This window comes from Vespula pensylvanica, chromosome 15 (assembly GCF_014466175.1).
Source record: "Vespula pensylvanica isolate Volc-1 chromosome 15, ASM1446617v1, whole genome shotgun sequence".
In the NCBI taxonomy this organism is placed as follows: Eukaryota; Metazoa; Arthropoda; class Insecta; order Hymenoptera; family Vespidae; genus Vespula; species Vespula pensylvanica.
In genome coordinates this window covers 2,439,174-2,453,804 of record NC_057699.1, presented here as the reverse complement: position 1 = coordinate 2,453,804, position 14,631 = coordinate 2,439,174, and the positions used below count along the sequence as shown (strand labels likewise).

General features: G+C 37.0%; 1 protein-coding gene across 4 annotated transcripts in view; it reads right to left on the bottom strand.

Annotated features, from left to right (window-relative positions):
• LOC122634633 (ETS-like protein pointed) overlaps window positions 1–14,631 on the bottom strand; it is an 82,602-nt gene that overhangs the window by 18,366 nt on the left and 49,605 nt on the right. For 3 of the 4 annotated variants that reach the window (XM_043823758.1, XM_043823759.1, XM_043823757.1), the window contains 2 exons: window positions 5,897–6,013; window positions 2,154–2,357 (listed from right to left, as the gene is read on the bottom strand). In XM_043823758.1, coding sequence (XP_043679693.1) covers window positions 2,154–2,357; window positions 5,897–6,013 — 321 coding nt within the window. Of the gene's footprint in view, window positions 1–2,153; window positions 2,358–5,896; window positions 6,014–12,953; window positions 13,319–14,631 lie in introns of those variants that run through there. The other variant, XM_043823760.1, reaches the window with a different exon arrangement.

The following is a 14,631-nucleotide window of genomic DNA, read 5'->3' as shown; positions in this document are numbered from 1 at the left end:
ATTACCCACGCTGCTCGGCGTATGTCACGGCGTTGTATGTATAATAACGTGCTAGAATAAACACTTTATTACCTCCGTCGTCATATAGATCATTTGCGAGGATCTAAATGATCGTGGAAGATGATAATGATGATGATGATAATGATGATGATAATGAAGATGACGATGACGATGACGATGAACATACGTGAGAACATAGGCACGTTTACGTATGACATTTGATTTTAATTGTATATAGGTATTCGGTTGTATAGACATCGAATGTATGTACATATGTTAAATTTGAAAAAAAAAAAAAGATAGAAAGAAAGAAAGAAAGAAAGAAAGAAAGAAAAGAAAGGAAAGAAATGAAACACGCAGGAACGACAGGCTACGTCAATTTTCTAGCATGACGAATAGAGAAACGCGAATTAATCGATAAGGAAGTATGGGAGTTCGCTCGATGGAAGTTAAATCATGGATGAAGCTCCGCTTCCTGTCCTCCTTTCGATCCCATAGTTTTTTTTCTCCTTTCTTCCTTTTATTTTCGATCGATTTAGATGCTCTCTCGACGTAGAATAATTAATTATTCTTGACGAACGAATCGGGAGAGAAACATTTATAAAAAAAAAAAAAAAAAAAAAAAAAAAAGAGAAAAGAAAAAAAAGAAAACGAAAGAAAAGTTTAAAACGATCGTCTCGCTAATAAGAACATATAAATCGAGATCTATAGAAATGTCTTGTCGATGAAAAACATTCAAAAGTTCTCGTTTTCCATTTCGTTTTCGTTTTCGTTTTCATTTCCTATCACCGGATAGATAGATCTAGAGAGATCGAAACTCGAGTGGATCCCTTAGGTATTCAATCGCCGGCTTGTAAAAGCACCTAAGTGGCCGAGACATTGGCACGGGGCTATTCTGTTGGTTGCAGGATATCCGGAATAAGAATTTCTATACCGAAAACTTTTCTCTCTCTCTCTCTCTCTCTCTTTCTTTTTTCCTTCTTCTTCTTCTTCCTCGTCTCGTAGTACTTCTTTCTCCCTTCCTATTCTCTCCTTCGTTCGAATAAAAACTCTTAACGTCGATTCAATGTACGTAGGATGAAGTGGAGGAGGAAGGTACCACCACCATCACCATTATTATTACTACAACTACTACTACAAATACTACTACTACTACTACTACTACTACTACTACTACTACTACTACTACTACTACTACTACTACTACTACTACTAGTACTACTACTACTACTACTACTATTACTTCCCCTTCGTCATTGTCCTTTGTCCTTCCCCTTCATCATTTGTCCGCGTACCTGCCGTGATATTGCGATTTTACGGAAATTCGATCTGTTTTTACCGATCCTGCTGCTCCTGCAGGACTACTATATCTAACGATCCGTCTATCTACATCGATCTGCACCGTACCACCTAAGTACGTACTATACGAACTTTTTCTTACGTAGTATTTTTTTTTTTTTTTTTTTTTTTACACGTTCTCACCCTTTTCGTTTAGTGATTACGTGTCTATGGATAAATTAATCAATGTACGAGCGCGTCAATCATTGACTGATTTTTTTTCTTTCTTTTTTTGTTATATCGATTATAAAAGTGGTTTGAAAAAACAGGTGCAATGACGATCTATTTCCGTCGCAGAAGAGTGTGTTCGTGTATGTGTGTGTCTTCGTTTTTCTCGATATTCTGTTTTCTTTAATCTTCCTTTACACGTTCCCACCCTTTCAGTGGAAGTTACGAATCTACGGATATATTAATCAATGTACGGGCGTGTCGATCGTTGACTAACTTTTTCGTAGACACGAAATTTTTTGTACCGATTATAAAAGAGTCTTAAAAAAACAAGTCTAATGACCATCGCCATTTCCATCGCAGATGAGTATACTTATAGACGTGTACACTTTTCTCGACACTTTTGTTCTTTTTTCTTCTTTACACGTTTTCACCCTTCTCGCGGATAATCTACGGAGAAGTTAGTCAATGTATTCAATTATTCAACTCGTCGATCATTGATTAACTCGTTCGACTGTAAAAAGAGTATACAAAGAAACAAGTGTACGAGTGTATTCATACCAAAAAGACAAGAAAAGAAAAGAAAAGAAAAGAAAAGAAAAGAAAAAAGAAGGGAAAAAATAAATAAAAAGAGAAAAATTACGCACCTTTCTGAAGTATTTCGAGGTGTTCCCATAGAATGTCACCCATGAAGGCCGGGGCACGTGCTAAAAAGGATTCCTTTCCCATAGCGCAAATCTGTTTTCCGGTCATGTGCTGCCAGGGTTGCATGGCCACACCCTCCAACGAAAATTCACCGATAGCCCAATGCAACCAGTGGGCGACAGCTGCTTCCGACCATTGCCTTGGGTCTGAAAAAACATGTATATGAGATTATCTCATTAAGAACGATACCAACGTATACATTATCTCGGATATCACTTCGAGTTCCTGCGTAAACTGGGGCAGAAAGAATCAAATATGTATTCTTTCATGGAGTCATTATTTTTATATTTAAAAAATACAGAACGGATGGAAATTTTCTAAGCGGTTTTGAAAAATCGATTACTGTCATCGATTATTTATGTCGCTATTACAAAATCGATTATTATCATTATTACTAGAAAATTAAAAGTCTAAGAGATCTCGAGAAGGAGTAATCGATTTTCGATATCACTTAAAAACTTTCAGCGCACCCTCGTAATTGTTCATTAACGACACACCATGTACACGTTGCTAAAGTTCGATAGTAGACGTTTCGATAAAAAGAAACAAAAAGAAAGAAGAAAAAGAAAAAGAAAGAAGAAGAAGAAGAAGAAGTTATAAGAAATGTCGACGGCGACGAACCGTCGTTAAAGATTCCTATAAATAATGTATTTATTATAAATCTAATAGAAGAAACACAAAGAGACATAGAGGCTATAGTAAATCCATATAGAGTTCTCTTTGGGTAGAAGGAATACCGAGAAACATTGGAATGTCCCATTTGAAGTGCGCGCCCATATTTGCACGCGCGTCTTGCATTGTTTCGCGGTATCTTCCTACGTAAAAGTACAGTTCGGCTCATAATGCAAACAGAAATGATGTCGGCGAAACGAAACACCGCACGTTGACGTCTGACCAACTGACTCTTCATTTCTTTTTATTTTCATCGAAAGAGAGACAGAGAGAGAGAGAGAGAGAGAGAGAGAGAGAGAAAGAACGAAAATTAGAAACTCATTATCAACTTATAACGAACTTATTAAGAATTCATTAGTTTTAACGCAAAGCTTACAAGCATTTCAAACGAAAAAGCTATATTCATTTAAGAGATCGTTTAGCACGATGTGATGATCGTTTAACAGAACGACGTTAAAAAGAAAAATAAAATAAAATAAAGAAGAGAGAAAAAAAAGGAAAAGAAAACGAACGTTTTCTTTCTCTCTCTATCTATCTATCTATCTATCTGTCTCTCTATATATCTCTCTATCTCCTTCTCTCTTGCTCCGAAGAAGGAGGTGCGAAGGTAAACGTTCAGAAGAGTTAACAAAGTCGAGACAAAACGGCCAGGTAAAAAAAGGAACAAAATTCACGTGTCACGAACGAAGTTGGTATACCTATAACGATCGAAATCTTTCCTTCGATCGAAATACACACTTTTCTCTCTCCCTCTCTTTCTCTCTCTTTTCTTGAGCTACGTGATGAGAGAACCAACCATCTTTTTATGAATGGAAGCCGACGATCGAACAAGAGAGACAGAGAGGGACACAGAGAGAGAGAGAGAGAGAGAAATAAAGAAAAAGCATTGAGATTCGTAGAAAACGATGAGATACTTTCGCGCATACATTGAGAGAGAGAAAGAGAGAGATGTGGCCGATAATATAATATAAATATAGAAAAGGTGAGTAAAGAGCAAGGCGAGCGTGTCTAACGGCATACCGCCATCAAAGCGACCGCCGATGTTTGAGGATCGTGCCGATGTTTACACAACTTATTCCTTGTCAGTATTGTTAACAGACTCTCTCTTCTCTCTCTCTCTCTTTTACTCTCACTTTTTCTCCTTCATTTCTCCTCTACCTCTCAGTCGTCCCTCGTCTTCCATACGAGTAAGATCTCATTGTTCAGAGTTTCGAGTGCGCACACGTAAGGTTTTCGATAATATAAATTCTTTGAATCGTTCGCTCGATTTTTATATATATATATGTATGTATGTATATAAGTATCGTATTAATATGTTATATTGATATATTATATAAGTAAGTATATAATATAATAATGATATGTAATGATGACGACGCGACGCTTATTTAGAAAATACGAAAGTCGAAAATAAATAATATATAAAACGTTATTATTGGATAATCAAACAACGATAACCGAAAAAGTACACAGGCATGTATGTATACGTTCTACGGAGAGAAAGATTTGTGAAAATCAAAGTTTTTCCAAAAGACAGGACCACGATGATCTCGGTTAGTTGATTTAGGAAGGTCCACCAACGCAGGTGGGTAGGAACTTTTATGTACCTGTTGTACAAACGCACTTTATCTTTGCCATAACATGTTTCCTTTGTTTCCTATAAAAAAAAAAAAAAAAAAAAGAAAAAAAAAAAGATGAAAAAGTGTGAATACGGAACGACAAAGAAAATACATTATGATAGTATTAATCAACGTTAAAATTATTCGAACACTCGAATGAATAATTTATATAATTAAAACAGAAATGTTAATGTTTATCGTTACGACGAAATAGGGAAAATATTTTATAATATTTTTGATTTATTCAAACACGTGTACTGTTTAATCAAAATATGGAAACAACAAATTTTCTTGATAACTATTAAAGATCAATCGTATGAATTACCATATATATATATATATATATACATTTCTCGAGACTCCGAAATTTTTAAGATCAATTCACTTTTCCTCAAATTAATTAAAAACTACGAGGTCGAAAAAAAGGAACTTTTAAATCGTTCTAAAGGATCGACGAAAGTTCGTGTTAACACGAAGGACACAACACAGACAGAGAAGGACGAATAGATAAACATAGATAAACAAAAAAAGAGAGAGAGAAAGAGAGAGAGCCAGACAGACGTACAGACGATCAGACAGACAGACAGACAGACAGACAGACAAATAGACAGAAAGGCAGACAGACAAAGTTCAAGCTTGAAATGGCAATCGTTGGTTCACGGAGGTCAGACCATGGAAGTGATCTGCTGGCCCGAGGGTACGAACTCCGGGGCATGTAGACCGGAAGTAACGTCACACCCGCGTGGCTCTGAATGCGCATACCGGATGTGTGGCATCGGCTCCCCATCAGAGAACCATCAACATCACATTCACAATTCCTGCACATCGTCGGCTCGTCGCACATCACATTACATCGTGCCTAAGTGCGGGCGTCGCACGCGATCTATCTACCAGTATAACGTACCTACATATATATTATATATACGCCACACGTAGAAAGACGTATGTATTTATCTCTATACAATAATACAAGTAATGTCTATGTAGTAGTAATAATAGTAGTAGTAGTAGTAGTAGTAGTAGTAGTAGTAGAAGAGTTCTTTCGCGCGTATCCATCACTTTCATGATTTTCGTTCTCTTCGTTCTTTTTTTTTTGTTCTTCTTTTTTTCCTCTCTTTTTCTCTATTTTTTTTTTTTTATATATATTGTTGGACGAATGTCGAATATCAAGGCAAACGATCGACGCGAAAACAACGAAATTAAAGAATACTGTTATTCGATCAAATTAGTTAGTCACGCTCTTGTTCATATTTTCTTATTGTAAATATCGAAAAAAGGAAAAGAAGAGTAATAATAATGATAGTTTATAAATGATAATTGTGTGCGGTTTTTATAGTATTTTACTTAGGTTATTCATTTGCATTTAAGAAAGAAGAAGATATATAGAGACTAACCTTTCGTTATATTTAGACGTACTCGTTCCTTCTCCCAAGAAGCGAAAGAGGCCTCTAGGGCCTCTGTCATTTTTTTGTTGGTACCAGGCGTTAATGGCGGCACTTGTGCCGGTATATCTGTAACACAGTATGTAAAAAAGAAAGGTAATATATATACTAATACGATTCCGTGTAATATAAATGGAATACATACTTTATCGCCCGAATATAAATATAATCTAATATGCCGATATATTATCAAGATGATCTGATTTGTTCGAGATATCAAGGGACATGTTTCTTATTGCACCTAACTCAAAATCGACAACAATTATTACGCGTGAAAGAATTATTTTCTTGGAAAATAAATTTACTTTTTTTGGTTCGTCTGGTTACGAAAAAAAAAAAAAAAAAAGAAAAGAAAAGAAAGAAAAAAAAAAGAGAACTTCTTTTCTCCTTATCCAAACGTTCGAAACGAAAAATATTTAACTTCGATCACTTTCATAATCACCGGTTCAAATAATAGAGATATTTAACATTCTTTTTCTTCCTTTTTTTTATAATATATATATATATATATATATATATATATATATATTGCAAGTATATCTTACGTAAGAGAATCTCGTGTCATTACTCAAGGACGTATTGTTAAGAAATATATTTTTATAAATCGTTCCCTATGGAAAGTGAGAATCATGGTGAATGCGTCATGGTAAGAGAAAGAGACTCTCTTTCGCGCGCGAGAGGGCAAGTTAATGGTATTTCTCGCGAATGCATACACGAAAGGAGAGAGAGAGAGAGAGAGAGAGGAGGGCAAGTATATGTGTATATGTAAATGGATATGTATACGTGTACGTATACGTGTGTTTGTGTGTGTGAGCGTGCGTCAGGTGTCGTAGCGGTGGCGTCAGCGCCAGCGGCCAGGGGCACCATCCTAGATAGCATCGTCGTAAAAGAGGGATACAACTGGTAAAGGCAGGTGCAGGTGCATATTCTCGTCTCTGTCTTTTCTTCTTCTTCTTCTTCTTCTTCTTCTTCTTCTTCTTCTTCTACTTCTCTTTTCCCATATATGTATATATATATATATATATATATATATATATATATATATCTATGTATATACTTTGAAGCACTCTATGCGCCATACGCACCATGGCAAATGGCGTGGCACCTTATGGCGTATTTCTGTCAATTTTATATAGTCCGTGTTCGATCGTTGGTCTTAACTTTCTTATAAACTGCATACTTCCATAGAAAATTTGTATTTAATAAACTAATGTATTAATCAATGATACGATTATACATAAAGATTTGTTCTCTTGCTCTTTAAAATAAAACAGATAAGAGACTTTTCTTCGCGGGTTAATTAATAATGAAAATTATGTTAAAGCTACGTCATATATTTATTAACTCTCTCTCTCTCTCTCTCTCTCTTATTTTCTCTTTCTTTTTTTTTTTTGTTTTCATTTAACGAATGACGACGTCTTCACGTCGTATACGTATTTACTTTATACAAATCCTAGTCGTGGTTCATAGAATTAAAAAAAAATAAATAAATAAGAAAGCAAAATAAACAATGTTAACGATAGAAACGTACGCATCGACCATACGTAGTAGAAGAAAACGTAGAGAGAGAGAGAGAGAGAGAAAAAAAGGAAACATTGAGACACGACCGTTTGAAAGAAATCGCGAGAAAGAGAAGAATTGTTATTACGTTATCCACAAAAGCACGTTTCGTCGAGGAATCACGGTGGCAAAAGTCCATTAAGCATGCGCTACGCGACCGCTCATGCGGTCAATCATGCGTACCCGTCGTCCACAACGACTACGACGACGAAGAAGACGACGACGACGACGACAACGACGACGACAACAACGACAACGAAGAAGACGACGACGACGACGACGATGAGGAGCATACACACATATACATTTACAAAGTAAGTATCTATAATATTTAACGCGCGCGCAAAACCGCACCATTTAAGGAACGTATGGCTACTTTATCGGCTCGTGCGACTCTTCTCGATATACATATATATATACATATATATATATATATATATATATATATATTTTATTTCGATTACGTTCACACTCGTTATGTCACGTCTTTGAATTTCTTTCGTACGTTCTTCAAATAATAATAATAATAATAATAATAATAATAATAGTAATATTAATAATAACAATAGTTATTCGTGATTATCATACGATATTTTAATAACTTCCTTCGTTCGTTTTTTCGTTCGTTCGTTTCTTCTTTTTTTTTTTTTTTTTTTTTTTTAATATGTATATTTTTCGTTAGATTGTATTATATCCAAGTCTCGTAGAACGTTGACTCTATAAAGATGTAATAACGTAATTAAATTCGTTGGGAGTAATATTAAACGAAATGAAATACTCGTTTCTGATCATTACGATGATTACAACGGATATCGATAAAAGTATGGAATTTATTATATAAAATTTGTAGAAATTCGTAAAATATATACACACATGTACGCTTACGTATAAGCCAGCTGCTGTTTTCTTATGTATGACGATACTTCGATAGAATTTGTTTATTCTTAAAAAAGAAAAAAAGAAAAGAAAAAAAAGAAAAAAAAAAGAAAAAGAAAAGAAAAGAATCGTTCGTTGTCGTCGTTGTCATCGCCTCGATCGAAGGAGCTTTGAACTATCGGTCGAATTAATCGAAATGGTAATATGCAAAGCACCTTCGAATATGACTCTTGACCCAGCCGACACCTGACCCGTCTTCTCGTTCAACATAAATTTCCATAACCTTGCGTTATTTAGTACTCGAGCGCATCCACACATATACACACTTGAAAATACCCCATACTAATTATACCGGTAGATAAGTATTCCCCTTTAAACGATAACCTTAATTCGCTTAAAAAAACCATTCGTAGACGATTCCAACTAAAGCGTTATAATAATACCTATTAAAAAAAAGTCAACTTTGTTTTCTCCGCGTTTGACTTTTATTCTCCCCCCCCCCTCTCTCTCTCTCTCCTCTCCCCCATTCTTTTTTCTTTTTTATTCATTTTATTACTGGCACGTTTTAAAAGAAAAGAGTTAGATCCACTTAAGTTAGATCCATTGTAATTACTAATTAATCTTTCATAAGAACGCCTTTCGGTGCAATAAATTGAAAAGGCCGACGAAACGTTTCTTTTATCGATCTAATGTTTATTACATGAGATTAATGCAATAAACATTACGTAGACGTACCAATTCTAATACATAGCTTGATCCAACATATAAAACTAATAACAGTAAAAACAATAATAATAATAATAATGATGATAATAATGACAATAACAATAGTAATAATAAATGTAAATGTATTTTCATACTTGGTATACGTATCCATTCATTTTTACCATCTCTCTACTATTTTATTATAATATACTAAAACGTTGCAAAGTTTCGTTTGAAAAATAGATTGTCTTAATTATCGCATAAATTGATTGATACGTAAAGTACCAAGTAATCTCATTGGCGGATAAAAAGACAACGGAATAACCGCATCGTTAGTCAGGCAAAAGGGCACACCGCTCATTTTCTTTCACCAGTTAAAGTGGGTTCCTACCCCTCGACAAGCTTAACGGACGTAGGACACGTGCCACCATCGTCTTCTCTCTTTCCTTCTCCTCTTATTCTCCTCTTTCTCTATAAACTCACAGCAGCCAAACGAACGCTGCAGCTGTCGCGAACGAGCTAGTCCTTGCATCAAAATGTTTTCAAAGTTCTTCTTAATTCGATTATACTTTCCTTATTTCTTTTGTCTCTCTTTTCCGAATAGGTATATATTATATTAATCGTTTATCTCTATTTTTATAATTCAATAAATATATATATATATATATTTATTAATATATAATTTGTTTATTACATGTTAACGTGATATATATATATAATAAATAAATAGAAAAAAGAAAGAAAGAAATGACAAGAAAATATATTCAAACGTTAGTTGGAAGATAGTTTCAAAGTAATATATTTTCTGTACTCATTCGAGCAGAAGAGCTCTCTCTCTCTCTCTCTTTCTCTCCACGAAACGAGTTGTAGGAATTCGAGGTAACGTTTTAAAAGCGATCCACTTGCAAGAGCGATTTGCGCTCGGCCACTCGAGCTCGTTGCGTGTGCATTAAGAAGCCGTGCACGGTGCAAAGCGCCCTACTGTGTGGCGGCTTACCTTGCACCCCGCGTTCAAGCAGGTCCGCTTGTTGTTAGGGAACGTATTTGTACACCTGTTGCATCGTTCGGCGATTACCGTAAAAGGCCCGTCTTCATTCGTTAAACAGAATTCAGATGGATAGGGTTCTTTTTCTATTCGCGAAAGATATTAAATCGTTTCGCATTACGTACGCATTTCTTTTTTCTTTTCTTTCGTAATTAAAAGACGAGATTATATATCTTTTTTTCTTTCTCTCTCTCTCTCTCTCTCTCTTTCTCTTTTTTTTTTTGTAAAGAAATTAATGAGAAAAATTTTATAAGACCGCATAGATATTCTATATTTTTTGTTATTTTTATTTAGTCGAGATTGACTAAAAAGAAAGAAAGGAAAAAAGAAAACAAAAAGATTAGGAAATATTAAGGATACATATCATTGTATATACATGGTACAACAGAGATCGTCCGTGTTAAGCTTTAAGGGCAGATAGGAAGAACTTTGGAGGGAGGAGGAGGAGGAGGAGGAGGAGGAGGAGGAGGAGGAGCAGAAGTTTTTGCCACAGGTCGAGCCGATAACGACGCGTTCACGACTATCAAGAAAAACCACATGCTTCCCTGAGATAAGAACGTAACCGAGCAAAGAGGAGGACTTAACGTCCAAGGACTTCCCTTCTCAGTAAGAATAATTGAATAAAATTAATACTGACAAGTTATCTGAATATTAATTAAAAAAAATTATAGATAGATAGATAGATAGATAGAGACAGAGAGACAGAGAGATAGATAGAGAAAAAAAGAGAGAGAAAGAGAGAGGAAAAGTAAAACGAAGATATTTTGATTTATTTTATATCATGAACGTAGACGTATCTATAAAATATGTATTATTGATTAGAATACTAAAATATATTAGAGTACATATAAATATACATATACATACACGCATATACATATATATATATATATAAATACTATAGAGATGTACAATACATATATACATATATTTAAATACGAAATAATATTCCAATATCCGGAATATAGAAATAAATCCGATTTAGGAGGAGAACAAGTTTTTTTTCTCGTGATCCTCTCTTTCGAAGTAATACATTAAAAGAGAAAGAGAGGGAAAGAGGAGGGTGAAGGGTGAGGCTTTAGGCGATAGGAGGAGTCGGCCGTGGCGATAAGCTTGAGCAGCAACAAGTGGTAGCGCCATTGTTGGCCGGTGATTATCAAGAAACCGCGTGTTTCGCCGAGATACGCTTTAGAAACGGAGTGTGTTCGATGATAATGGAATGGTGCACGGCATGCCGACTTCCTGAGGTGGTGCTACCAATACGAACATTAGCAGCGACTTGCATTGGTTCGTCGTCGTCGTCGTCGTCGTTGTCGTCATCGTCATCGTCGTCATCGTCGTCTGTTCAACGATGTAAGCCTCTCTCTCTCTCTTTCTTTCTTTCTTTCTTTCTTTCTATCTTTCTCTGTCTCTCTTTCTCTCTCACTCACTCAACGATATTGCCGTTGGACCGTAGGCCAATTATCGTGCCATGGCTGATTAGCCGTTACTCTCAGCGTGCCAGATAAAGTATGCGATTACGACGAATCGCATCGTTTATCGTTTCGCCACGAACGAGAGAGCTTTTACGTTCCTACTTCGGTATGTTTCTAACGAATAATATAAGAACGTATAATATATTAATAAAATCGTTTAATCGATCATTACATGTGTGTATATATATATATATATATATATATACACACATTTGGATAAGTTTGCATCAGGTAAATATATCTATTTAATCGTTAAATATTAATATTCATTTAAACAGAACGATATCACGAATTGTTAATTTTCTTAGGGGGGAAGAAAGATATTGTTGGGATTTTAAAGAAATACGATAGCAAAGTAGTAGTGTACGGAGAGGAGAATAGTAGAAGTTGGAAAGTTAAGGTTTACTCGAGTCGAGTAAGAGGAAGGAATCGAGTCGGCGCTCGGATTCCGTCTTCGACCGCAATATCTATGTACGAAGAAAACGGATCGAGCCATTCCCTCAAACCGGTTGGCAGGAAGCTTCGGTGCTCGATCGCTCGATCGGTGTGCTGGGGAAGCTCGGAGAGTTCGCGGATGAGTTTGCGAGAGTAGAGGTATACTCTACTTATGGAAGCGTCTCTCTCTCTCTCTCTCTCTCTCTCTCTCTCTCTTTCTCTCTCTTACTCTTTCTCTCTCTTTCTCTCTTTGGTACAGGAAACGACTGGTAGTAGTAATAGTAGTAGTAATAGTAGTAATAGCGTGGCGTCATTGACATCTCTCTGCCGAGCTGTCAGCGAGTAGTCACGTCCATGCGTTACATATATATATATATATATATATATATATATATATATACATACACATGCATATATATGTGTATACATATATATGCATACATAAGTACATACTACATACGTACATACATATATACATAGATACATAGATACGAATTAACGTATTTTCTCGTCGCGTTAATCTGCAGCAAGTAGAAACGATTGCACCGTATCCAATGTCAAAGTCAGAGTTAACATTTAGAGGGCGAAACGTGCTACGAGGGAATTGAGTAAAGAAAGGGAAAAAGGAAAGATTGTTGTTAGGAACGATTAAACGTCAAATGAAATCGACACGGTCGATTTAAATTGAGAAATATTTCGCGTCATATGTCGCGCCCACATACGCGCGATACTTTTCGTTTTCCAACGGGTAAATGCGTAAATTCATACACACGCACATATACATTTATATACATATATATTGTGTATATATACGCATGCATACGCACACGTATACGCACACACACATATATATATATACACATATACTTATGCACGAAAGTTCGATTTAGGCGCAGTTATATAGAGAACGTACCTCTCGGCCTGCCATACGACTTCATGGCCTTGATTCCCATTCCGACGTATGCGTCCGTAGTAGCGTAGTCCACGTACATGTGTGCCGTCGTCCTCGTATAATCGGCGAACATGCACGAACCCCGAGATACTGTCATTAGGCCGAATATCGATGATGGCGGTGCACGTGCGCGGTCGGCAGTCGTTCAGATCTGCCCCGCGACGAGACCTTCCTTCGCAAAAAGTCACCTTCGACGAGAACAACGACGAACAGTTTGACTCCACGATAACGATGACGACGACACTCGAAAAGACGCATTCTCGTACGAAAGAGATTGAAAGATATAAACTTCGAGAATTATATCATGAAGAAGAAGAAGAAGAAGAAGAAGAACGAGAAGAAGAAGAAAAAGAGAATATCGTTCGATGCCGTTCTCCACGACTCGACTGTGTCTTTGAAAATGACGACGATGACGAAGATGACGAAAAGAAGAAGAAGAAGAAGAAGAAAGTGATAGCAGAGGTGGTGGAGAAGCTCACAGTCGTGTCCAGCATGTGTTTGCTATCAATTCATAACCGCGAGCTACGGTGCTATTTCCGACTACCTGCTTGCGCAATAGGCCACTGAGAAAGAGGAAGAAGGACGGAGAGACAGAGCTAGCGTGGACGAAAATATGAATCGCCGCCTAAAATACGGCGTGAACGTGACGATCCGCGTAGGAGAAGAGGAAGGAGGAGGAGGAAGAGGAGAAGAAGATAAAGAAGAAGAAGAGGAGGAGGAGGAGGAGGAAGAGGAGGAAGAGGAGGAGGAAGAAAAGGAAGAGGAAGAAGAAGGGGAATACGAGGGGGTGGGTGGGGGTGGGCTCATGCACACTCGCGCACTCGCGCATCAAAGTACACGGCGACGACAACGACGATGACAACGACAATGAAGACAACGACGACGACGACGACGATGATGACGACGATGACGATGAGAACGACGATGACGATGAGAACGACGATGACGATGACCACTGGTAAGGGGTGGGGAGGGCGAATTCGGTTCCTCTCGACTTCGTCACGATATTTTTTGTTCTTCCTTTTTTATCCAATCGAGACAAGATTATCACAGGAACGTTACGATATATATATATATATATATATATATATATATACAATATATATGTATATATATATTTCTCTCGGTTAATTCACCGTCGCGATCCGCGTCGCCTTTATAAAACAGAGACGGAAAAGAGTCGGAGACGCTCGTCCGTTCGCGAAGCAAAGCACCGTGGCTGCTACGAGAAGATAGAGAGGAGAACGCGCGCGCGTACGGCGCGCGTGCGAGCGTTGCCAAGGAGGGGAGAGGATTTTAAGAGGGAGAAGGAGAAAGGAGGAGAGACGTTCAAGACGTTCGGGTGGGAGTACCGCGAGCGAAGGGACAAGAAAAAGAAGCGTGTGTCTGTGTGTCTATGTATAGGTGGGAGGGAGAGAGAGGAAGAGGGAGGAAGAGGGAGAGAGAGAGAGAGAGAGAGAGAGAGAGAGAGAGAGAGAGAGATGCATATGCGAGGGAGACGCACGTGGAGAGCAACGGACGGCTTCCTTCCTTCCTTCCTTTCTTTCTTTTATTATTTTTTTTTCTCCTAAGAAGACATAGTAAGCTCGCGATTATGCGAGGATTTTGATAAATTAACTCGCAAGACGCTTATTTTTTT